The 26,417-nt window shown below is 41.4% G+C and overlaps 2 protein-coding genes across 3 annotated transcripts in view; one reads left to right on the forward strand and one right to left on the reverse strand.

Annotated features, from left to right (window-relative positions):
- Window positions 1-10,146, forward strand: part of Sltm (SAFB-like, transcription modulator) — a 44,373-nt gene extending 34,227 nt beyond the window's left edge. The window contains exons 11-17 of the mRNA XM_013009941.1: window positions 1,140-1,328; window positions 2,055-2,179; window positions 3,209-3,379; window positions 3,896-4,210; window positions 4,314-4,452; window positions 6,705-6,865; window positions 9,162-10,146. Of these exons, the coding sequence (XP_012865395.1) occupies window positions 1,140-1,328; window positions 2,055-2,179; window positions 3,209-3,379; window positions 3,896-4,210; window positions 4,314-4,452; window positions 6,705-6,865; window positions 9,162-9,249 (1,188 nt within the window). The 3' untranslated portion in view covers window positions 9,250-10,146. The remainder of the gene's footprint in view (window positions 1-1,139; window positions 1,329-2,054; window positions 2,180-3,208; window positions 3,380-3,895; window positions 4,211-4,313; window positions 4,453-6,704; window positions 6,866-9,161) is intronic.
- A 5,540-nt stretch (window positions 10,147-15,686) lies between these two features.
- The window catches only part of Fam63b (family with sequence similarity 63, member B), a 35,731-nt gene continuing 25,000 nt past the window's right edge, over window positions 15,687-26,417 (reverse strand). The window contains exons 7-9 of one of the 2 annotated variants that reach the window (XM_013010154.1): window positions 22,175-22,348; window positions 19,450-19,632; window positions 15,687-17,708 (exon numbers count right to left, since the gene is read on the reverse strand). In XM_013010154.1, the coding sequence (XP_012865608.1) occupies window positions 17,589-17,708; window positions 19,450-19,632; window positions 22,175-22,348 (477 nt within the window). In that variant the 3' untranslated portion in view covers window positions 15,687-17,588. Of the gene's footprint in view, window positions 17,712-19,449; window positions 19,633-22,174; window positions 22,349-26,417 lie in introns of both variants that reach the window. The other variant, XM_013010153.1, reaches the window with a different exon arrangement.

The raw sequence follows: 26,417 nt of genomic DNA on the forward strand, positions 1-26,417 counted from the left end.
CCACTTGAGCCACAGCGCCACTTCCGACTTTTTTCTTTTTGCTTATGTGGTGCTGAGGAATCCAACCCAGGGCCTCAGGCATGCAAGGCAAACACTCTACCACTGAGCCACCTTCCCAGCCCCAGGTGTGTGTTTTTTGTTTGTTTTAAGGCTGCTGTGGTTTCAATGACATGACTGTCCACTGTGGCATGCAAAAGGTCTGGGGAGTGCTGGATAGTCATTTTTGTATGAACTTAGATGCCGGTTCATGCATTATGAGATGCTCCAAATTCTAGTTGCAACCATTGATCCTTGAAGTCATTAGAAATGGGCCATCAGTTTCCATGGGAGTAGTTTTAACTCACTGAGTTGCTCGCGGAATATATGATGATGAACAGAGACGGGTAGATGATGGGAATGGTATTAAAAGTCGAACATAATAACTTGATTCAGTTCAGCAAATTACTGAACTAAGTTACCTCTAACTCGACAAAGCATGGTCCCAGAGCCAGGGGTTAGGAGCCAGTGACCACTCTCAAAGAGCCCTTTAGGAAGCCATCTTGTTAAATAGCATTTGCTTTGATTCATGTTTATGATTATAAGCCTGAGCTATCCAAATACAGTGTTATATATAACTTAAGGTTATAGGATAGATAGATGATAGACATTGGAAAATTTTCTCCTTAATACATTCAGTAACTGGACAAGGTGTGGTACATACCTGTAATTTCAGTACTTCAAGAGGCAAGAAACAGGAGGAAAGCAAGCTTGAGACCAATCTGGGCAAAATTCTGTCTCAAGACAAAACAAACACGGATCGAAATTGTAGTTTTATAAATTTATACATATATAATCTTTTTTTAAAATGTCAATTAATGGATTACTGTAGTAGTATTTTTCCTTAAATAAGAATCGTTTAAAAGGCAACTATTTAATTTCTTAAACTTTAGCTGTTTAGTTGACAATTTATATAAATAAGTAATTATACTGGAATCTGTTTAAAGTTTGATTTTGAGTTCTCTTTCCAATTACATTAAAACTACTGAAATTAAGTTGAAAGTTTAAAATTGCCAACCTCGAGGGAAAAAAAAAATTCAAATTCAAAAGCTATTCTCTTTCACACAGTGCTAGCATAATTTAAGTATTTCTAAATACTGATTTTTGGTAGACGAAGCGAGATTGCAGAAAGAGAGCGGCGAGAGCGAGAACACATTAGAATAATTCGTGAACGGGAAGAACGGGAGCGCTTACAGAGAGAGAGAGAGCGCCTAGAAATTGAAAGGCAAAAACTAGAGAGAGAGAGAATGGAACGCGAACGCTTGGAAAGGGAACGCATTCGTATTGAACAGGTGCAGTCAGAAAATCTTTTCATCTTAAATAACTCACCCTTTTCAAACCCTGTGATTTTTGCCCTGAAGTTTGCTTTACTTGTTGTAAAGCGTCTATAGAATGAGACCAGCTAATGAGCATTGACGTGTCCCTGAACTATAACAATGAACTAGGTACTAAGTTAACAAAAAAGACGCTAATAGTGACTTTGTTCCAGATCATTGACAAGAACTCTTAGCTCTGTACTCTTAATGGCAGCCAATAGTCTGAGCATAGGACTATGAGTCCAGAGTAGTTGTAATCCAGGCTCTGTCACTATCCCCATCTTTCAAATGTTTCCTTACACTGCAGTGGCAATGATTTCTCAAGGCTGGAAGCAACTAATGCCTCTCTTTGCACAATTGCAACCCAGGGTTTTAAGGCACTTAGTCTCCATACATACTGAGACCTGTTCCTGATTCCCAATAGGTGCTTGTGTTGAAGTCAAATGATTCAACTAAGTTTGCCTTCCCAGACGTTTACTACCACTTTTCCCCCCACTCAACTCCTGTTGCTGTTACATTACAGAACAAGAGCTTGTAGCCTAGATTATTGAAATTGAATTCATTGGTCTGTCCCAGGTGTGTACATTTTGCCTGGCGCTTGTGACGATGTTCTGAAATGGCCAGGTTACAAAACGGTTGCATAGGCGCTTACCTTGTGTCTTCTTTTGTATTGGCTGCTTCTTCCTTCTGTGCCGTCTGAAGGAACGTCGCAAGGAAGCTGAACGGATTGCCCGGGAACGAGAGGAACTCCGCAGGCAGCAGCAGCAGCTTCGTTATGAACAAGAGAAGAGGAATTCCTTGAAACGCCCACGTGACGTAGACCATAGGTAGTCGCTTGCTTTTCTTCCTCCCGGTGACACTTGGCTTCTCCTTCCCATCAAGCCAGCGCTAGGGAATTAGGACAAGCTCCCATTCTTGGAATAAAAGTTCAACAGGAGTGGGAAGGATTATGTGTTGGGGTGGGCCCACTGGAGTATGAAGAAGGGATAGTCTACTTTTCCTTTCCCGCTTCCTAGTATGATTTTTCCCTTATGACCAGACATATAGTCATGGTAGCCCTCAAATTCCCAGACCCATTCATAACTCCCCCCCTCCCCCAGTAGTGCATGTAGTACAATCATGGAAGTCATAACCTTAGGAATAGATTCTATTATGTATGTGTGTCTATGTTTTCTAGTAGAGTTTAAAATACAAATATTTTTGTGTAGTTTTCTCAGTAGCAATAAACTCCATGAGCTTTGGTTGAGGGGGTAGAGGCGAGGATGAGTTGAATGCATTGGGCTTGAGTTTTGTCTCGAGTCTTTCCAACATTGAAGGTAACTGAGGGCTAGAGGTGTAACTTCATGGTCAAGTTCCGACATTTGCAAGGTCCTGGTCCTTAGAGCCATTCCCAGCCAGGCATTGCAAAAAAGAAAAACGATTAAGGTTGCTTGTTCTAGTCCATTGAATGTCTTGAAAACAGGCAATTTTGCTCTTCTGTTTAGGTTCCTTGAATATATAAGTTTACACAGCTGAAGGATGCTTGGTGAGCTCCTAGCTGAATGTGCTGTGTCCTGGTAGTTTGATGCCAAGTGAATGTTGATTCTTAGAACAGTAACTTAGGCTGGGAATGTGGCTTAATGGTAGAGTGCTTGCCTACCATGAAGCCATGGGTTCCAGTCCTTAACAGAAAAAGACAGAACTGGCACTGTGTCTCAAGTGATAGAGTGCTAGCCTCGAGCAAAAAAAGCTCAGGGACAGTGCCCAGGCCCTGAGTTCAAGCCCCAGGACTGGCAAAAAAAAAAAAAAAAAAACCACAAAAACAACAACAACAAAAAAGAACAGTAACATATAATGAGCAACAATTTCTCTTTAAGGCGAGATGATCCTTACTGGAGCGAGAATAAAAAGTTGTCTCTAGATACAGATGCACGATTCAGCCATGGATCAGACTATTCTCGCCAACAAAACAGATTTAATGACTTTGATCACCGGGAGAGGAGCAGGTTTCCTGAGAGCTCAGCGGTTCAGTCTTCCTCTTTTGAAAGGTAAGTAGGTAAATTTCAGAATCTTGTGTTTGCTATGTGAAGCTTTGCTATTGATGACTGATTCTCTACTGAAATAATAATTGAAGAAGACGCACAGAATCAGATCTGAGTGTTTAGAATGAAATGTAGATATTATACAGTTTTGGTTTTCATGAATGGGAAGGTGGTTCTATATTTCAAATGAGTTACAGAGACCATTAGAACAAGGTTAAGGTAGAGTTAGTTCTCTCTTGTTACCCCTGAAACTGAGTTAGGGGTACTGCTAGCTTTGGATGTGCCTCATCTATTCAAAACAGCACATTCTTCAGGTTGGAGGTGTCTTCAGTATTTGGTATTATTTCTTCTGGATGCTGAGAAAACCTACCTTCACGCCAGTCATTTAGCTCAGCTTAGGAGAAAATGACTATAATCAATACTGTAGCTTTTTTGGTAAGGAAAGTCTTATAGATTATAGCTTCCCAGGAATCAAATTAAGGTGACGGAGGGCCGCCGCTAAGTACTTCTTCTCATCCATAGACGGGAACGCTTTGTGGGTCAAAGTGAAGGGAAGAAAGCGCGACCAATTACGCGAAGAGAAGACCCAAGCTTTGAAAGGTATCCCAAAAGCTTCAGTGATTCCCGAAGAAATGAGCCTCCACCACCCAGAAATGAACTTCGAGAAACGGACAGACGGGAGGTGCGTGGGGAACGAGATGAGCGGAGAACCGTGATGATCCATGACCGGCCTGACCTTGCGCACCCCAGACACCCTCGAGAAGCTGGGCCCAACCCTTCCCGGCCCAGCTCCTGGAAGAACGAAGGAAGCATGTCTGCAGACAAGCGGGAATCCAGGTATTCGTGTACAGCTTCCTGCTTCCTTGTGCTGGTTCATCCATGTGGATTAAAGAAGGTTCGGATGAACCTTTGATCATTTCTGTTCTGTTTCCTGGACCAGAGTGGACAGGCCAGAGCGATCAGGGAGAGAAGTATCAGGACACAGCGTGCGAGGCGCTCCCCCTGGGAGCCGCAGCAATGCTTCGGGCTATGGAAGCCGAGAAGGAGACAGAGGTGTCATCTCCGAACGAGGAGCCCAGGTAAATGCTGGGGAAGGTGATCTGTCAACGCTCCAGAGTGAATGCAGAGGACCTAGGAGATGATCAGAACACATTTGCATCGCGAGGACTGTTCCTCAGGCTGGGCTTACTTAGGTTGGAATAACTGAGAAACTCTTTTCTCTAAACTCTTTTAGCCTTTCTCAGTGTTACTATCAACAGCTGATCAGCAGGAATCGGAAGACATAGGATAGTACCTTTGCAGTCTGCATTTTTATTTAAAATTCCTGCTGTCATGTTATTGGTTAAATAGCTTTGTTAATGATGCTATTGGTTTCACTTTTTATTTTTTAAGAAATCAGGGCTTTTTTTGGGGGGGGGCTCAAATTGTCCTTTTTTTTCTGGGTATTTTATTTTATTTATTTATTTTTTATTGTGAAAATTCTGTACAGAGGGGTTACAATTCCATGGGCAAGATAATGAGTACATTTCTTTCTTTCTTTCTTTTTTCTTTTTTTTTGGGGTCCGGTCGTGGGGCCTGAACTCTGGGCCTGGGCACTGTCCCTCAGCTCTTCAGCTCAAGGCGAGCGCTCTACCACTTAAGCCACAGCGCCACTTCCGGCTTTTTTCCTTTTGTTTATGTGGTGCTGAGGAATCGAACCCAGGGCCTCAGGCATACAAGGCAAGCGCTCTACCATTGAGCCACCTTCCCAGCCCATGAGTACATTTCTTATCAAGCATTGTAGCCTCCTTCTTTGTTTCCCTTTCCCATCCCTTCCCATTTCCCCCCCTCCCCTCCCAGGGCTTCCATACTGGGTAAGAAATAGCTCCTGCTCGTGTTCCCATTCTGATTTTGTTTTTTTTTTTTTTTTTTTGTCGGTCGTGGGGCTTGAACTCTGGGCCTGGGCGCTGTCCCTCAGCTCTTCAGGTCAAGGCGAGCGCTCTAACTTGAGCTATAGCGCAACTTCCGGTTTTCTGGTGGTTTATTGGAGATAGGAGTCTCACGGTCTCTCCTGCCCAGGCTGGCTTTGAACCGCGATCCTCAGATCTCAGCCTCCTGAGTAGCTAAGATTACAGGCATGAGCCACCAGCACCCGGCTTGTTGTTTTTTTTTTTAACTGAAGCTTGAGACTGGCCTCATTGGTGATGGCCTTGAGACTACAGCTGTGCACTATCCCCCGGACTTTCTCACTTTGCCTTTTCAGGACATTTACTTGTCTGTCCATTAAGTAGTTAAAGTAGAGAATTGAAATGAAACATCTGTCTGTCTCTTTGTTCTCTTGTTTCTAAGGATAGATGCATACCATATTTTGTGTTCCTAATTGCTTTTCCCTCTTTGCTGACTTGCATATTTATTTTTTCAAGCTCAGGAGCTAGGAAGAGAAAAGTACCTTCATCTCTTAGCAGTTAAAAGGTGGGCAACTCTGCCACCCAGTGTAAAAGCAAGTTCATGGAGCTTGCTCTGGGCAGAATTTTGTTGTCTATGTGCCCGTCCTGGGCTTTTTTTGGTGTCCTGCCTGGGCTCTGTCCCCAAGCTTCTTTGTTCAAGGCTACCACTCTACCACCTGAGCCACAGTTCCACTCCTGGCTTTTTTAGTTTATTGGTGATAAAAGTGTCATAGACTTTTTACCCAGGCTGGCTTCAAACCAGGATCTTTAGATCTCAGCCTGTTGAGTAGCTAGGATTACGGGTGTGAGCCACTGGTGCCCATCTGCACAGAACTTCCAAGACAGTTTCCAGTCCATGTATCTGCTAATGGAATTCCCATATACGCCCATCCCTGCACAGATCTCTTTAAGAAAGGTGTCCTGGGGAAGAAGTCTTGTATTCTTCCATAAAAATCCTTGATAGTCTGTAAGTTGTTGTGGCAGTATCCTAAATGGGATAAAGGCATCAACTATAGGTTAGTGTCGTGACTCAGTTTGCTCCCACCGTTGGCTTCTCTTCATGCTCACTGCCTTTTGTATTCATGGACATAGTCCCATGGAAGAGCTGCAGTGCTGAGGAGTAGTGTGTGAAATCAGGTGACAGCTCTCGTTTCTCTGTGCTGTTGGCGTGCGGTGCTGCCAGGCCAGGCACATACCCCACGCTGGTAGGTCTGAAGGCTTTGACCTCTTGTGTATATAGGCCTGCAGGCCTTTGAAATACTTAAGGTCCAAGAGTATTAAGTTCTACACCTGTGGCGGGTGTAGCACTAGGAGTGGAGATGTGGAATCACTTTCCCCATGTTTGCCGGAAGCTTGCCATAGGACTGAGGGTGTTCTGACTCAACCTCTTCCTGTGCTCTTCCCAGCACTATCCCGAAGAACGACATGTTGTCGACCGCCATGGACGGGACACAAGTGGACCAAGGAAAGAGTGGCACGGTCCTCCTTCTCAAGGGCCTAGCTACCATGATGCAAGGCGAATGAGTGATGGTCGGGCTGGAGCAGGAATGATCTCCCAGCATTCAAGGTACATAGCTAATGAGTGAAGGCCTTTACCCTCTTATACTAATTGGTATGTGTGTGTGTATGTGTGTGTCTGTGTGTGTGTTTGTGTCTGTGTGTGTGTATGTGTGTATGTGTGTGTCTGTGTGTGCGCGCGCCAGTCCTGGGGCTTGAACTTAGGGCCTGGACACTCTCTCTGAGTTTTTTTTTTTTTGTCGGTCGTGGGACTTGAACTCTGGGCCTGGGCGCTGTCCCTCAGCTCTTCAGCTCAAGGCGAGCGCTCTACCACTTGAGCTACAGCACCACTTCCTCTAGCCTTTTTACTGGTTAATTGGAGATGAGCATCCCAGATTTTCCCACCCATGCTTTGAACCATGATCTAGAGTTTTCAGCCTCCTGAGTAGCTAGGATTATAAATGGGAGCCACTGGTGCCCAATGCATTTTGTGTTCTTAATCGTAAGTTAATTCATTGATGTTCCTGCAAGTGGGTCTTCAAACCCATACCCACATGTAGTATGCCTTTGTGTCATAATCCAGGATTGTCTTCTCCATGACTGAACATCCCTAAAATTTCTTGGGAAAAAGAAACTGGCAGGAGAGACATGTTCTGTTTCCTGTTTTCAAAATAACTAGCAAAACTTTGATATTTAACCTAAAGCTGGCTCCTAAGCTAACGAGGCAGACTGTAATAATTCCTCTTCACACCGGTCTCAGGCGTGGTCCTTCAGCCAGCCTCCTCTTCCTTGTCTGACAGGAGATGCTGGTGCCCATTGCCCTCTGCACACAAATGCCTCCACTGTCCCCATAACATTGAGATCACAGACTCACTCATTCTCCTCCTATTTCAGACCTTCCTGTCCCCATGTGTCACAAGTTGCCTCTAGAGTTGCCACCAACCACCACCTCACTCCCCCCGTGTTGCAGAAACATGAGGCCTTTCTTGAACTTTAGACCCGCCATAGATTTTGTTTCTAATAGCTCTCTCTTTTCCACTCTCAGCCTCCAGGTGCTCTTCCCATGCCAGCCTTCTTTCTGCTTTCTTAGTCATATTTTCTTTCCTTTACCATGTCCTAACCCACATGTGGCTGCCTTAGATCACCGGATCCTGACATTCGCACCTTCTTTTCCTGTAGTCAGTTTGTGTTCTACTTAAAACTGTTTGATCGTGGGCTTTTTCTTTTTTTTTTTGGGGGGGGGGGTGGGCAGTGTTGGTTGTGAGGCTCAGGTCCTGAGCTTCTTTTGCTGAAGGCTAGTGTTTTACCACTTTAACCCACAGCTCCATTTCTTATTTTTTAGGTTGTTTATTGGAGTTAGGAGTCCCATGGACTTTCTTGCCCCTGCTGGTTCCAAACTGTGATCCTCAGATCTCAGTCTCTTGAGTAGTTAGGATTATAGGCATGAGCCGCCAGTGCCTGGCTCAGCATGGGCTTTTAGCTCCTAGTTTTTCCAGGGTCTTGGGGGGTAATGTTGGTCTGCTGTGTGCGCCATTCTAGCTTCGCCTATACTGCGTTGTACCGAAAGAATTCAAAAGTAATTCTTGAATATCTTTCTGTAAGTGGGAAGGCTCTAGCATAGAGCAGGATCTGCTCAGGTACTTAGGAAAACAGATGCCAAGAGTAGCATCCCAGAGTTTGTATGCATGCTGTGTGGTGGGATGAAGCGTGTGATGGGAGCATCCACACTGAATGCAGAGGCTCGGGCAGGTCACCCCTGAGCTGCTGAGCAAGACCCTGTCTCACAATAGCCAAAGTAGTTCATGCCTATAATGCTACCTACTTTTGGGAGGCAGATACTGAGTGGATTAAGATTTGAGGCCAATCAAGTCCTTAGCTGAAAAATAAAGCATATGAAGGGCTGGTGTGATGTTCAAGTATAAGCCCATGAGCTTAAGTGCCAGTACCCCCAACGAGGTAAAAATAAGCAGGGTAGGGGGGGTGGGGGGAAAGAAGCAAGCTGAGGTTGAGAATTTGTATTTCCTGGCTGGTACTGAAATTGAGGTGTGGGGCACACATTTTGAGAAGCATTGCTGTACTCTAGCCCGTCCGTTTATATCCCACAGCAAATGTGTGCGAAAGAGGGCACTACGGTGAACTGCCCCCCCAGCTTTGACTTCCCACCCCCCCGTGCTAAACTAGCTCTCTGACCTGGCCATTCTTCCTGCAGGATGCAGGTAGCACGGTAGCACCTCACAGGTCTGGGGGAAAGGGTGAGTGCAGGTAGCTGAAGTTCCAAGCACAGAGCAGTGTTTGGCAAATGGAAGCATGAATAGGTATTTGCTTTTGATAGTTTACATTTTGTTCTTTGGACGTTCTTTTCATAGAATTGTACAAATCAGTGGTAATTCCCTGCCAAGAGGAAGTGGCTCTGGATTTAAGCCATTTAAGAGTGGACCTCCACGGAGATTTTGAAAATGAGCTACTCTGCCGTGATTTCGAGATAATTTATTGAAGCTTCACTTGACTACTTACGAAGAGGACCTCTGACCGCTCAAGAATTCTGTCCACCTTCCTTTTTTTTTTTTTTCTTTTATAAAAATTTAACATGATTGCTTTTCTCTATTTAGAGATGATGTTTGCATAGTTCTGTTGTAACTTTTCATAGTTTTGTGTACCATTCGACTTTTTTTTTTTCCCTGCAGCACCAACAACACATTTGGCAAGATGGAAGGAAAGCATCTGAGTAGTTTGCAGCCTTAGGTCTGTGGTGTCAGGCTCTAGAGTTTTTCATCATCAAGCATTTTAGCCTTCGTTTTAAAGGCTGGCGAAGCTGAAGAAGTCTGCCATGTAAATCTTAGATTGTTTCTGCATTTGAGTATTATGTAACCTATTTTTGCAGAAGGTACTGTTACATTAAGTACATCTGTGTATCCTGTTTCAAAGAAAATGTAACCTTTTTTGAAATAAACCTTCCTATTCTGTATAGTTGCTAAGGTGTTGAGAAGCTTTTTAATTGTAAATTGAGACCAATTTTCAGATTTAGGGTAGCAGCACATTTTGTCAGGCTTGCATGGTATGAAACCAAATAGATGAATGAAATCTTGGCCCTGAGCTTTGTATCGCGAGGTTTTATTTTTTAGACTGAGATGTGCAGGTAAGTGCACTTTTCAGCTAATCTGCACTGTTTGATGGATGAATTCCATCTCTGGGAATTGTGTGGGTATTAAGGTTTCCATATTCCCAACTATGTTGAGAAGTGGAAAACAAACCAACCCAGATTCTAGATTGGTGAATCAGTTGGGTTTTGTAAAAACTTGTATGTGGAAAGACATTGTTGTCTTTTTGTGAAAATAAAGGTCCACACCTCAAGCGTATGTGTCTTTGTTTCCAGCAGGCCTTGGTTATGGTTTCTAGAGAATAAATGTCGCTTTGCCTTTCGTGCAGGCAGCACAGTCGGTTGTAAGGTTAGAATCTTGCCCTGAGAGCTGGTAGCATTTTTTTCTAAGGCATCTTTTCTGGGAAAGCCTTTCATGGTGAGTACCATGAAACTAATACTGCCTCTTTCGGGCAAGCGTCCCCGTCTCCTTATAGAATCAGTGATGAGCAGTCCGCACGGTATTTCCTGGTGCGTTAGTGTGGTACCCATGAAGAGTGAAAGGGATGTGGTGTTGCTCTGAGGCTGCTCCGGTCCTAAGGATATGAGGGCATCTTCTAGAAGTTCATCTTAGTGCCTGTCCCTGCCCTATGAGCTGGAACAGACTTCTCAGTGCTGGGGGGGGGTAACCTCTGAAAGCTATTCTTTGGCCCTAGGTGAGTGCTGACATTTTTTCTATTGCTCTGTGTATTTTATAGTCTTTCTGCCCTGTAAGTGGGAGATGGGTGTGTGGGTGGCGGTGCGGTTTACTTGCTGATGCCTAGCCCTTTGTAGGAAGTGTCCCCCAGCCTTCCTGTAGCTCAGGTGCTTCTGCTTGTGACTCGGGTCATATGGGTCATATGACACTTTCCTGTCCTGCACAACATGATACTCAGAAGAACCTCAACCAGCAGCCAAGCCGTTACTGTCCTGTCCACTTCTCAGATGGGAAGTCATCTGTTTTGTAATGTTCCTTTTGCACTGTGAATTGCAGCCCTGTGGACTGAACCCAGGGCCTTGTGCATGCTAGCCAAGCACTGTGCTTTCAACTACATCCCTTTAAAAAAAGAAAATAGAACCTTTGGCCAGGCCAGTTGTATAGTAGCACATACCTGAGGCAGGGGGATCCACAAGTTTGAGACCAGCCTACACTATGTAGAACATGTCTCAGAACAACCCAGGGGGAAGCTGGGCACCCGTGGCTCACACCTGTAATCCTATCTACTAAGGAGGCTGAGATCTGAGGATCACGATTCAAAGCCAGCCCGAGCAGGAAAGTCCCTGAGATTCTTACCTCCAATAAACCACTAGAAAACCGGAAGTGGTGCTGTGGCTCAAGTGGTAGAGCGCTTTCCTTGAGCTAAAGAGCTGAGGGACAGCGCCCAAGCCCAGAGTTAAGCCTCACGACTGACCAAAAAAAAAAAAAAACCAGGGAAAAAAGACAGAACACAAAAGCTCTTTGAAAGTCTGGGTGGGAAGGGAGGGCATAGCATTCAATCGCAGCACCACCACCAAAAATAAAAATTCTTGGGGCTGGGAAGGTGGCTCAGTGGTAGAGCGCTTGCCTTGCATTCATGAGGCCCTCGGTTTGATTCCTCAGCACCACATAAACAGAAAAGGCTGGAAGTGGGGCTGAGGCTCAAGTGGTAGAGCGCTAGTCTACAGCTAAAGAGCTGAGGGAGAGCATCCAGGCCCCAGAGTTCAGGCCCCACGACCAATCAAAAAGAAAAAAGAAAAGCCTCACATCCCCCAGGGAAGGTTTGCAGATACTGTATGTAATTGTTTTCTATCAAATGCTGGTCTAAGTATTCCCAGAGTTCATTCCTATGTAAGTGAACAGGCCAACTGTACACACTTCCTAGCTTGGTCAGAAGTCGCTTAATGAGATAAAAATATATAGCAGAAAGACTAGTCTAAATATCAAAGTTTATTGAAATAAAATATAATCTATAATAAAAAATACTACAGGTATTATTCACTGGTTACAGTTTTAAGTATATTAACAAAACATTTTAACCCAACAAGGACACTATATTTGTGGTACAACAACAGACATTAAGTTTTGCTTAATACTGAATAATTTCATCAGAAGTAATATTATACTTTCCCACCTATTCAATATGTCTTTTTAGGAATATCTTCCAAAAGTGAAACTTTGGAAACTTGTTTAAGACATAATTTTTAAAGTAGGTTTAGCATAATTAGTATTCAAAGCATTTATTTCATAGAAATCAGTTCAACCCTAAGCTGGGTTAGATGTATTTAGGTGTCTTTATTCAAACCATGTATTCCAATGCTTTTTTTCCTGTTAATCTTTAGGGTTGCTCTTACCTTTTTTTTTTTAACTGTAATTAAAGCTGGTCATAAAGCAAAACATGAATTATTTTCAAAAGCAGAAAAGGTACTTAATATAGCCAGAGAAAGGAAGAGCAAAAGTTAGAAGCTCCCATCTATTTTCAATCAGCCACCTGGGCCTGATACACAAATCTGTATGTCACAACAAATTCTTAAACCAATGAATCTGATTATAGTGGAGGAAGAAAACATCTCTATTTCTTGCTATATTTCAAGAGTACAACTTCTCAGAAGTCATTACTCCATTTCATGTGCTCTTCCCCAAAAGATGTTCCAACCCACTAATTCTCAGTTGAAGGGATTCATGTGCAGTAACATTAAGAAATGCCATCTTATTCCTCTTACACCAGTCCTGCTTTGTGAGTGGAGCTGTGACAAGAGTTGTCATTTCATTGAGGAAAACTGCCTTTTAACAAAAGCCATAAGTCTGTAAAGTTAAAATAAGTACCTGGGGGTGGGGAGTGTATGTAAATTATTTCATATAATACATGAAAATCATCACAAAAGTTCTGAAAAAAATTGAGACATAATTTTTAGAAGTTCAATACCAATCACAGAAATTGTATTTGTTGTAGCTGCTTTGGGTAGAGTATTTCCATGAATACTATCCTTTTAGACAGGCCACTGAGTTATGGGCAGTTTCATTTTGTGACTATACTTGAAACTATAAAATAACTGCTAGAACCGAAGGAGCCAGGATCACCTTGCAATTTCTATTTGTGCATCCTTGCCTCTTACGGCCAGCAAGATACTACAGTGCAGATGGATATAAAGTTTTCCTAAATTGCCAGTGACAAAGGTTTTGAAGAAATATTTACAATTAATATCAGATAAGGTACACATTACAGAATAATATTTGGCCTCTGTTAAGTCCACCATGGTTTGAAACCTCAGTTTTGTGTTTCTGCCATTTTATGTCAACATATTATCTAGGATGTCACCCTAAAAAATACCCCTCAGACAAGTACAAATGTTTTCCTTTCTCAGGAAAATAGAACAAAGTTGAAATTGAGGCAGTAAAGTTTTTACCCTGTTTGTTGAGATTTTCTTGAGATCAGAAGGGAGTAATTAGAATCATTCCTGTAAAAATATATGTGTAAAAAAATCAACTTAGTACTTTTTAACAGGAAAAATGCCACGATTAAATCGCCACAATTAAATCAGACATGCATGAATTAAAATTTAGATGGGTCTTCAAAATAAACTTATCAGCATCCTGCGATCGCCCTCACACGCCTCTATTTTGCAATTGATTTTGTTCGGAAGCCTTTAATTTTCAAATCTATTTTTTAAAGCACCACCTAAGAAACCCCCAATTCCTCAGTAAGAAAAGACTAAAAAAAAAAAAAAATAGCAGGGAAGTGAAGAACTCTGAAGTTCTAATGGGTTCCTTTATAACTTCAAGTCAGTGTTTAAAAGGAATTTAAATTGCACAGGATCAAAGTAAGATTTTGCACTTAAAAAAATACCAACAACAAAACCTTATGAATCATTTAGACAGCCCCTAAATGATGATATCTGAGATACCTGTCAGTCACACTGAGGCAAAGTTGGGTTTTGCCCTTAAATATCCTGACAGCACTGGGGGAAAAGACAATTCAGACATTGGCCTTCAGATATGGAAATGATATGGAAAAGTTAAGTTTTAAGTACTTTTAAGATTTCCCCAGACACTCCTGATTGTGACGTAGCCTAACAAACACAAAAGCAAATTCAAATTATTGGATGACATGATGCCATATTCAAAGATAACTCTACAACTCTTCACAGCATTTGGGAAAAACAAAACAAAGCAAAACTGATCTCAGTCATTGGCCCAAAAAAGTCTGCACTGGGAGGGGAGAAGGAAGACAGCTCATCCAGGCAGAGAATGAATGTCTGCTGGTGGCAAGACAGAACAAAAGGGTGGTTCCATTTTGAGACAGGGTAAGTTGTATAACTAAAACTGTAATAGGGAAAACAAATAGTTCATACTAGCTTAAAATAACCAGTACAATGAGTCAGAAAGTTAAGCAGATTGTAGGCAATTTGCTATTTGCATTTTTTTCTTAAGAAGATTCAAATAAGTGATGAGTTGGTGGTTATGGAGATTCTTTGCCTTCCGCCCCAACCCAGGCTTTTACAGACATCTGCTTCATAAGCCAACATGAGGACAGAGACCACAAATATTCTTTCCTCGCACATTTGTTTTCTCAAAATCTATTCCGTAGTAGTTGAGTTTATGATTCACTGCAAACAGGATGCTCAATGGTTTGGTGTGAGTGCAAAATGGCTAATGGCTTCAGTTGACTAAATCTCTGATACTAATTTGCTTAGCCAGGCCACTAACAAGACGCATAAGGAAGAGCTCACAATCTAATACAGGATAAGTAGTTGAATGCAAGAATTATGAGATATGAAAACAGGATATATTCTCAAACCTACACTTATAAACTCCGCCTCAGTGAAATAACATATGTGATGTTAAACAGGAAAGCAGTGTCTTTCCCTAAGATCACGGTACAGATACAGGTGCAGGTGTACAGCCATGTACAGCCGACACACAGCCATTGTACAGTCAGTTCAGCTTTGCCCACTGGACCACTGTGTGTGAGTACATGCATGACACAGTTTCTTCCTTTCTATTTGATTTAATGGGGCTGCGGATTGACCCCAGGTCCTCATGCATGCTAGGCCAGCACGTCGCTGACATCTCCAGCCTGTATGTGTGACTTGCAGTTAATACAAGGCATAGAAACTTGCTTGAGAAACACGCACAACTGAAATGCTTTCAAGTACTGGAAAAGCCACAAAATCACAGCTGTGTCACTATAACTGGATGAGACATGAAGACACGTTTGCTATTTTTAACAAAAATTGGTTACTAATGCTTAGGGAATATACTTTGATAGCAAGACAAAGCACAGTAACCATATGCTCACTTTTGCTAGCTCTATCAGAGACAAGCCTGTCATCTAGTCTACACATGTAAAAAGCAAAATGTTTCAATTCTAACTTCTGCTGGCAGCATATCCGTAACAACTTCAAGTATTATAAAATAAAAACTTAAAAAATAGCCATATCAAATTCCTATGTACCCAAGTCAGCAATGAAATGCCTGAATATCTAAGTTGTGGTCTGGAGCAAAATATAAGAAAATAAAACATATCAGCTCTAAATCCTTTGTAATCTTCAAGGAGAAGATGGTAGTATCTGAGTTATTGTTTTAATAGAATTTAATTTCCCCTCATCATAATCAAATCTTTTATTACTCTTGAATTCTAGGAATGTAATGAAGTCTGACTGGGAAACTGAACATAGAAAAAGATTGAATTAACAAACATGGCATGTTTCTTTGAGTTTTCTTCTAAGTATTGACAGACATCTACTTATCTGGTAGCAGCACTGCTGTTTTTGAGTGTTTGTTTTTGTGTTTTTTTTCTAGGAGGAATGAAGAATGGCAGGATAATCTCTGTAACAATGTAAGATAGCAAATAATGGAACAGAGAAGCATGTCATTATGCAAAATATGCCTCGGATATGCCTCTTATTATCCAAGCTTCATTGTTGGTTTTCAAAATCAAAATAGAATTTACTGTCACTAGTATCTGTTCCAGGAAAGATAAATATTTTTGTCTTCAATCAGTGTCAAGAATAAACTTGGGTTGATGTCAAAGGACAGTTCTGATTATCAATGGACTCTATTTTGGGTTGTAATTAAGAGACTCACAAAAATACTTTCTCTCCAAGTTTTATGCCCACACAGGTACTCTGGTGATTTATCATGATGCATAAGAAATTTGAAGAAATACCAACTTATAGAACACCCACAGACATGAGATATAGAAAGATACAAAAGATACAGCTTGGCCCTGCATTTTTTTCCCTTAGAATATCCTTTCCATAAATAAGACTTTACTTTTTACATATGTTCATCCTATAAGTGGTTTGGGTTATAGAGAAAGTTAATCACAGCTCAAAAAGATCTAGACCACATTTTGTTTAGTCCTTGTTACCCCAAGACTACAAAGAATATTCTTCAACTGGTTGCTCAGATTAGGACATACTTAAATAAACCAACTTACTGAGGCATTGAATGTAAATCACAGTTACTGGCAGCAACAACAGTCTTTTTTTTTTTTTAAATGAACAAACAAAACAAACTTTAAATACAAAGCATATAAAAGGGACTATATTAAGTATAGTTTTCCAAACTATAGAAATACAGGAAAAATATGTTTTGCCTCATAATAAAGTTAAATAAATATTCTTTCTTACTGCTATAAACACTACTAAGATGTTTTAGGTTTATTTGGTTCTCATAAGTTAAAAATACGATTGCTTTTATATAATTGCCTCCAAATTCATATCTACTCCCCGATTCTTATTAATATTCTTTTATTATAATCAGATTATCTCTCACTTCCATTTAGAAATGTGCTTTTTGTTTGAATAAGTATCTGTAATTTTATAGTAATAAACATGATTAAAATTTAAGGATCAAGGTAATTCTAGAAAAAGGTAGACAATGAACTCTCTGCTTTCCTACCTTGTCTTTGCAGGCCGCCCAGTGTGAATAAATACAACGATGGACCAGCTTACCTAATTAAAGATTTCAAAATTCCTCAACAATTTACAACACTACAAAGTCATTCATATCTGACTTGGACAGGTTACAAGTATTAGTATTACATAATTTTTTGCTATCAGAAAAGAAATACAAATCTTTAATTTTTTTCTATCTAAATTGAATCCAAGCTCCGTTATCAGTTCTCAAGATGAGATCTTAAAATGTATACTACTAAAGAAAGGTAAAGCTGTTCAAGGGCTGAACTAGTCCAATATACAATCAAATGATTAATTATTCCTGTTACCCTTCCCCTCGTCCCTGTATTAAATTCCTGGTTTCTCCTTGATTAGATCATAATTTAATATTGTAAAAATTTCAGAAATTATTGTGCCAATATTTAGATTTCAGGAAGGAATCAGACTAAGTGAATTACCTCCATTCACTGTTAGAACAGAAGACAAAATAGCTTACTAACTGATATGAGTTATGAATGTCACAATGACACAGAAGTTGCTGTGATTTGCTTATTTGGCTACAAGTGCAGTATTTTTCATGAATGACAACACACAGCGGGTTTCCAACTTGTAACAAGAAAACTGGAGCTCAGAAAGAGTGTATTGTGTGACTTGAAAAAGTTTGATTGTAACAAAGTAACAACCTTTCCCCTGAAAAGCAGGAACAAAATCCCTTGGGAAGTCAGGCACAGACGGTATGGATCGTTTCTTCCTTTCTCAAGACATAGAGGTGCTTCCAACAGAATCCAGCGCTACAACCTTACAAAATGACGCAGCTATTTTTCTCTTTTTCTTTTTCTTTTTCCCGAGGTTCCTTTCGCTTCCGTTCACTAGTTCCAGATTGTCGTGCACTGGACGGAGAGGCTTGTGCTGGCTGGCCCTGCTATGAAGGAGAAACACAGGAAGGAGAAGTTAGGGCAACCCAGTTTTCAAGTCACAGGGGTTAAAGACGTCACTAAGTGGAAAAGAAGACTTGGCAAATGGATTTGTTCTGTTACAGGGAATCGGAGTACCTCCCTTCAGATATAATTAATGCATTCCTGTTCTAAATAAATGGCATTTCAAATGAGAAATCACATATGAGCTTAGAATTTAAAAAACATTTAGGCTACAATTTTAAAAATGTTAAAGTGACTTTTGGTAATAGTTCTTTTAAGACGTCATTAAATAAAGTAATGAACAGATCCCAAAAGGAGAAAAAGAGGTCGTGATGCCAGCACTAGTTCACTTTCAGGCTTTTAAGTCCTAGCCACTCAGGAGGCTGAGATCTGGAGGACCTCAAAATTCAGCCTGGCTGAGAGGTACTGAGACTCCACTTCAACTAATAAGACAGTCATAGACAGAAGGATTGCAGTTTGAGACCAGCTCCAGACAAAATGAAAATATACGCCAATAAGGGAAAAATATTTGAAGAGAGGCCTGGAGGAAGAGAGAATGGCTCAAGTGAGAAAGGACTGGAGGGAATGTCTCAAGAGGTAGAGCCCTTGTACCACAAAAAAAGGGAGAGGGACACAGTTTTTTTAATTTAATAATTAACACATAGAGAGCCATGTAACGGTCATATTTTCAACACTTAAAACACTGAATGAGCCAGATGCTGATGGCTCACGCCTGTAATCCTAGCTACTCAGGAGGCTGAGATCTGAGGATCGCAGTTCAAAACCAGCCTGGGAAGGTATGTCTGTAAGACTCTTAACTCCAATTAACCCCAGAAAACCAGAAGTGGCAATGTGGCTCAAAGTGGAAGAGTGCTAGCCTTTAACAAAAAGAAGCTCAAGGACAGCACCCAGATCCTGAGTTCAAGCCCAGGACCAGCCACACACACAAACTGAGTGAAGAGAAAGAGAGGGCTAACCTTGAGCATTGGGATGTACAGGAGACCAGGACAGGGGCTAACCTTAGCTGTTCCTCCACAGGAAGGCTAGTGTTAGCGTTAAGTTTTGTAATCTTTTAGAGGATCCTGAAGACCCAAAAGAGGTAGTGGGATGGCGGGGCGGGGGGGGGGGAGGAAGGGGGGAGAGAGGGGAGACTGAAGTAGGCAGAGGAGAAGCAGGGATCTGTGCACACACATTCACATAATTCCACGCTCAACAGAAAAGCAAGGCAGATCCCTCAACCTCACAGAAAGAAAAGAAGCATGTGCCCAAGTGTCTTTCTTCCATTTGTACCTCTGAGTTAACTTTAAAAATTAATTTGCAAACCTAGACATTGGAATTTGAGGAAAATAATTCCTGTGAGAAATGTATTAGAAAAGTCTTAAACGTAGGGTAATGTCAAATATCCTTCGGTGCTAAAAAGCCACCGGGTGGCTGAGTTAACAGCTGGTTGGATTTTTCTGTCTGGAGGAGCATGTCACTGGCAAAGTGAGCCACACAGGAACATGGCACTAACTTATTTTTTTATTTTTTGGATCCGGTCGTGGGGCCTGAACTCTGGGCCTGGGCGCTGTCCCTCAGCTCTTCAGTTCAAGGCTAGCGCTCTACCACTTGAGCCACAGCGCCACTTCTGGCTGTTTTCTTTCTGCTTATGTGGTGCTGAGGAATCGAACCCAGGGCCTCATGCATGCAAGGCAAGCACTCTACCACTGAGCCACCTTCCCAGCCCCTGGCACTAACTTATACCTGGGCCTGCGTGGCCGCGGCTGCCGCCTGCTCCTGCTCCTGGTAGTACTGTGAAGCACGGCGATCCTCCTCCTCCTGGAGCTTCTTGGCTAGTTCCAGGTCACTGACGCCTTCCGGGATCTCCTCCCATGTGATCTCTTGGCTCTGCTGCTCTTGTTGTAGAGACAACGCCATGAGATAGTCCTGAAGAATTGAGGTTTTACCAAGAACCAGTGAATGCCAATACACTCGCTATCTCTGTAATGCTTTGAGAATGGTTCTTTAAAAAAAAAAAAAGTAAGCATAGAGCACGTGCCTATAATACCTGCACTGGGGAGGCAAAGGGAGGAACATGCCAAGTTCAAAGGCAGCCCAGGCAGAAGTGAATGTGTTGCGCAAGTGGTAGACAAGTCAGCCTTGTGTGAGAGCCAAGAGAGAGTGCAAGGCCCTGAGTTCAAGCCCCAGGACTGGTATCAAAAAGAAAAACACAATGTTTCCCAAAGGTTCTCCTCAGTTCTTCAAATGCAGGTGGTCCTGGATCCACCTTCTTTACTACTTTCAGATACCAATTCATGCTTGCTAGTACTAGGGCCTGAATTCAGGCTTGGTGTTTACTCAGCTTACTCACTCAGTTGATGCTGTACCATTTGATAATGACTCCAGCCCAGCACTTTGCTGGATAACTGGAGATGGAGTCTTAACAGACTTTTCTGCTGGGCTGTCTTTGAATCATGATCCTCTAGGTCTCAACCACCTAAGTAGCTAGGATTATATGTATCACTTCTACAGGTGGCACCCAGCTTGCTCCAATACTTTTTGCATACAGTGTTAAAAAGATTCCAAGTCTCTTAGTAATATTTTAAAAATAATGTCCCATCTAGCTTTCTGAAAGCAAATAAATTACACTAACCCAACTGTTTTCAAAAAAAGTAAAGAATCCCAGCCAGAAGGTCAGTGCTGAGGTAAATTCAGTATTCTCTATTAATAGCTTTCTATTCAAACTCCACGAACTAAACATAAGAGCATTAGTTGGTCTTTCTTTGCTTTCTCTGCCATTTACATCTTTGAAGACATAAATGGCTATGTCCTTAAGACTTTTTATACAATTGCTCACTGAATAGTGGCCAAATGAATAGTCTCGATGCCATTAAATTGGTCTTAGTAAACTGTGTGTGTGTGTCCAGTATTCAGAAACATCATTCATATGCCTTAATCACAGAAGAATTCATATCAGTGTCATACTTTTCAGAATTAGTATGGTATGGCTCAAGTCTGCACATCTATAACAGCCAAAAGGCCAGACGCTATTTATACTGAAGTGTATTCACTAGTACAACTTTTTTTTTTTGCTGGTCCTGAGGCTTGAACTCAGGTCCTGGGTGCTTGAGCCTCTGTGATCAAAGCTAGTGCTCTACTTGAGCCACAGTACCACTTCCACCTTTTTTGAATAGTTTTGATTGACGATAAGAGTCTCATGAAGACTTTTCTGCCCAGGCTGGCTTTGTTACTGCGATTCTCAGATCTCAGCCTCCTGAATAGCTAGAATTACAGTGTGAGTCACTGGCACCTGGCTTCATTAGTACAATTCTTGCTGTAATTACCTGCTCTTTTTTCCTTCCTTTCTTTCTTTTTGTTTTTGGTTTTTTTTGGGTCCAGTCATGGGGCCTGAACTCTGGGCCTGGGAGCTGTCCCTCAGCTCTTCAGCTCAAGGCTAGTGCTCTACCACTTTGAGCCACAGCGCCACTTCCGGCTTTTTTCTTTTTGCTTATGTGGTGCTGAGGAATCGAACCCAGGGCCTCATGCATGCAAGGCAAGCGTTCTACCACTGAGCCACCTTCCCAGCCTGCCTTCCTTTCTTTCTCTTTCTCTCTTTCTTTGTTTTGTTTTTGTCGGTCGTGGGGCCTGAACTCTGGGCCTGGGCTCTGTCCCTTTGCTCTTCAGCTCAGTGTGAGAGCTCTACCACTTGAGCTACAGCGCCACTTCCATTTCTTTCTTTTATTGTGCCAGTCCTGTGGCCTGTCCCTGAGCTTTTGTGCACAGTCTTGTGCTCTACCACTTTAGCTACAGCTCTGCTTCTGGCTTTTTAGTGGTTCATTGGAGATAAGAATCTCAGACTTTCCTGCCTATGCTGGCTTTGAACTGTGGTCCTAAGATCTCAGCCTTCTCGACTCCTTTCTGCTTTCTTCTGGCTAGTCAAAATACATCTCAAATATATGCTCATCTCATTAAGTCTCCCTCCCAGCTAAGCCACAGTCCATCTCAGATTGCTGGTCTCTGCTTCTACCTGTTCCATGCTGGGCATCCTCCACATAGCAGACTTGTAAAAATGTAAAGCAGATCATGCCCCTCCGTGTTTAACACTTACCACAGCTGTCCTATTACACTAAAAATAGTCCAAACTCCTGATCATGATCTTCTTTGAACCAAAGTGTATAATTAATGTAGACATATATATATAGAGAGATGATGATCACTCACCCATTCAGGAAGCATGTCAAGAAAGTCTCACAAGTAAAGTACTGAAATCTTCTTTAGTCCAAAAGATTAGATAAGTGGAAAATATATATATATATATATATATATATATATATATATATATATATTTTTAAGGCAAGGTTTTGCTGTGTTGCTGTTGCCCAGGTAGGTCTGGAACTTGTGGATTTAAGTGATCCTCCTGCCTCAGTTTCCACAGTAGTTGTAACTTCCCATTCCAGGCTCAAGAAATATAAGAACAAAACAAATTTACCTGATCTATCTGATCTTGCTGTCCTTTGTACACAGTTTCAGGATCTGAGGGAGGCCGAAGATGAAATTCTGAGTCACAGAAGTTGCCATCACCATCTACATTGTGCAGACTTTCCCAAACCACTTTTTCTTCAGTAAGAAACCCCTGGTCTGTTACCAACAAATATAGCTGACCCTACATAAGAAATAGCAAAAGAAAAAGGAGGGTTAAAGTCACCAAATTTAGCTAACATTATGTTTCAGAAAAAATGTAATCTGTATGTTTCAAGTATATTATTCTTACCAGTCATATCTGTATAACATAATAAAAGACCAAGTAGATATCTTATTTACTGAGTCATCTGGCTTTGAATGTAGATTATAACAAGCACAATACAATACAGAAAGAAATAAAATCTTGGGCTGGGAAGGTAGCTCAGTGGTAGAGTGCTTGCCTTGTAGGCATGAAGCCCTGGGTTCGATTCCTCAGCACCATATAACCAGAAAAAAACCAGAAGTGGTGCTGTGGCTCAAGTGGTAGAGCGCTAGCCTTGAGCTGAAGAGCTAAGGGACAGCGCCCAGGCCCAGAGTTCAAGCCCCACAACTGATGAGAAAAAAAAAAAAGAAAGAAAAGAAAAGAAAATCTCTTGGCATACTAATACATGACATATATTAATACATGGCTTAGAAACAGCTTTGTGGGGGGAGGATGGGAAGGGATGGCAAGGGGAAACAAAGGAGGAGGCTATGATGCTTGATAAGAAATGTACTCATTATCTTGCCCATGTAATTGTAACTCCTCTGTACAGTATTTTCACAATAAAAAAAATAAAAAAATAAAAAAAAGAAACAGCTTTGTCATGAGGTAGTAATCTCATTTCACAAAAAAAAAAAATTACTCAACAAATTCCTGGGTAACAGTTGCTAAAAATGATCCACATTGTCTGATTTTGTTTTCTTTTTTCAAATTAAGCCTTTCTAACTAATCTAACCCATCCCAATGTTTCCTTCCTCTGTTTTTCCATTATTGTTCTTGCTTTACACATTGAAAATATTTGGTATCTATTGCATCATAGTACCAAATCCCCTGGTATTAAGATTGCTTTCTTGCCTTTATCTCTGTATTATATTTTTCTTTCATGTTTTCGTTCTAGGAATTGAAGACAAGGCCCACTGAAGTACATCTCCAGTCCTAAGCCATGTATTAAAAATTTGCGAATCCATAGGCCTAATATAAGGTACATTCAGTCAGAGATTAGCACTGACCTTTTTTTTTTTTTGTCTTTTCTTTTTTTTGGAACACTGACCTTTACATTTTTATATGTGATAGTTCTGATATCAATAATATTTAAAATTTATATTCTTTGGTATACTATACGTAGTCTGCCAGTCATTTTGGTCTTCAATTTACAGAAGATATTACTTTTGGATATTTGCTCAGAGATTTTTTGGTTGTTTTTGTTTTGTTTTGGTCAGTCATGGGGCTTGAACTCAGGGCCTGGATACTGTCCCTGAGCTTTTTTTTTTTTTTTTTGTCAGTTGTGGGGCTTGAACTCTGGGCCTGGACACTGTCCCCGCACTCTTCAGCTCAAGGCCAGCGCTCTATCTCTTGAGCCACAGTGCCACTCCCTGAGCTTTTTTTATGTCTAGTACGCTACCACTTTGAGTCACAGCTCCACTTCCAGTTTTTGAGTGGTTACTTGGAGGCAAGAGTCTCACAGGAACATTTTTTTTTTTTTTTTGCCTGGGTTAGCTTCAAACCACAAACCTCAGATCTCAGCCTCTTGAGTAGCTAGGATTACAGGTGTAAGCCACCATCTCCCAATTTCTGCTCAGAATTCTTTTTTTTTTTCTGCTCAGAATTCTTATTGGTTAATACAATGTTTACTATTTTACTACTATTCATATTCTTATGTATTCCTAAACTTCATAATTTATACAGATCATAAATTTGATTGGCTGATCAATAGCCAAAATACAAATGATTTTTCTCCAAAGGACTTAGGGGTAGATCAATTCTGGAAGGGCTTCTATTGAAAGCTGTTATCATTCACAGTGTATCAATACAATATTTGGAAGTTTTAGCTTAAAAAAAATCTCCTTTTGTAATGTAGCCAACCTGTTCTCTCATAGTCATCTTCCATTTCTTCCTTCTTTAGATTTTGACATTTAAAGAAAAATCTGTGCCGGGCACCAGTGGCTTACGCCTGTAACCTAGCTACTCAGGAGGCTGAGATCTGAGAATCATGGTTCAAAGCCAGCCCGGGCAGGAAAGTCCGTGAGACTCTTATCTCCAATAAACCACTCAAAAAACTGGAAGTAGAACTGTGGCTGAAGTGGTAGAGCACTCGCCTTGAGCTGAAGAGCTGAGGGACAGCACCCAAGCCCAGAATTCAAGCCCCACAACTGATCAAAAAAAAAAGAAAAAAAAGAAAAATCTGTAATAGATTCATCACAAACAACAGATTACTTGATACTTCTTTCGTAATTGCAGTATAAAATAGCAAGATAGGGGACTGGGAAGGTGGCTCAGTGGTAGAACACTTGCCTTGCATGCCTGAAGCTCTGGGTTCAATTCCTCAGCACCACATAAGCAAAAAGAAAAAAGCCGGAAGTGGCGCTGTGGCTCAAGTGGTAGAGCGCTAGCCTTGAGCTGAAGAGCTGAGGGACAGCGCCTAGGCCCAGAGTTCAGGCCTCATGACTGGACCCAAAAAAATAAAATAAAATAAAATAAAATAGCAAGATATCTATTTTATAGTCTCAAAGGGTTTACAGCCATTTGATCCTGATTTTTTTTTTCCTGGTCCTGGGCTTGAACTCAGGGCCTAGGCGCTGTCCCTGAGCCGGCTTTGTGCTCAAGGCTAGCATTCTACCACTTAAGCCACAATACCACTTCAGGCTTTTTCTGAGTAGTTTATTGGAGATAAGAGTCTTATGGACTTTTTGGTTCAAGCTGGCTTTAAACTGGGATACTCAGATCTCAGCTTCCTGAGTAGCTAGGATTAGGAGTGAGCCACTGGCACTCAGCTTGATCTTAATTTTTAAAAGACCTTTGGTTTTAGATTTCTGAGCAGTATGGAGGACTGTTGGCCTACAAACCTAGCACATGCCTAGATAGAATGATGAAGCAATGCAAACAGATTCTTGCTACAGGTAAGGGAGTAACAGGAGAGCTAGGGCCCTAGGGTGTGCTTTCATTCTATCCTGTGTAATTCATATTGAAGCACTGAAGTAAACAGGAGGATGTGATTTGTGACTTCAATAATCTACCTTCATTTAGAAAACAAAGATGCATTTTCACAGGAAGCAAATCAGTAACTATGAACTAATCAATAAGGGCTAAACAAGGATAAGCTGGCCTCTAGCAGCTACAAGAGAGTAAGCACAGAGGTCCTCAGCCTCAGATGCAAAATAGTCACCTCTGGAGCACTGAAAAACAATGCAGATCCGGCAGTACAGCTCAGTGGCAGAGCTCTTGTTTACCATGTGCAAAGCTCTGGGTTCCATCTGAGATTCCATCTCAGGTCCTGCCTCCTCCAGAGATTCTGATTTAATTGAGTGAGTGGTAAGTTCTATGCATTGATACTTTTGAAAAGCTACCAGGTAGGTCTAGCATACAATCTGAGGTAAGCACTAATTTATAAGAATAGACTCAGTAAGAATACTAAAGAGTATTTGAGATGCTTCATTAACAATAGATAATATTAGGTTATGGTAAATGGAGTTTCTCCAAGCGCACAGATATGCTTCCTATCTAGAGTCTGAGAGGGAAAGAAGAGTGATGATAAAAGTGGAGGTATAGGAAAGCATATACTGTGCATGGGGTGAGGATCGTCAGTGCCTGGACATGGCTCTGGCTGTAGCAGAGCTGGCCCAGGGATATCCTCTGGGCTCAGGCTGCTACCGAACATACATGCTATAATACTGACATAGTATGAGCAGTATTCTACCACAGACATTAGATAAAAACTAATAAATTCCTTAACTAAGGGCCACCTGTAAAACAAAAGAGAAGAATGCAAGAGACAATGGAATGGTTGAATAATAAAGGTTTTCCCCCCCAGAGCAATCTATAAGAATAATTTTAAATCACCAAGATAATTTTAAGTAAAACTTTTTTCTTAATATAGGGTCTTGCTATGTAGCCCATGAAGGTCTTGAACTTGCAATCCTGCCTCAGACTGGATTACAGAAACATAACACCATATCCAGCTTAAGACAAATGTTAATTTTTAATTTAGTGCTATTTTAGTGCTCAAATATAA

This window comes from Dipodomys ordii, unplaced genomic scaffold (assembly GCF_000151885.1).
Source record: "Dipodomys ordii isolate 6190 unplaced genomic scaffold, Dord_2.0 Scaffold11, whole genome shotgun sequence".
In the NCBI taxonomy this organism is placed as follows: Eukaryota; Metazoa; Chordata; class Mammalia; order Rodentia; family Heteromyidae; genus Dipodomys; species Dipodomys ordii.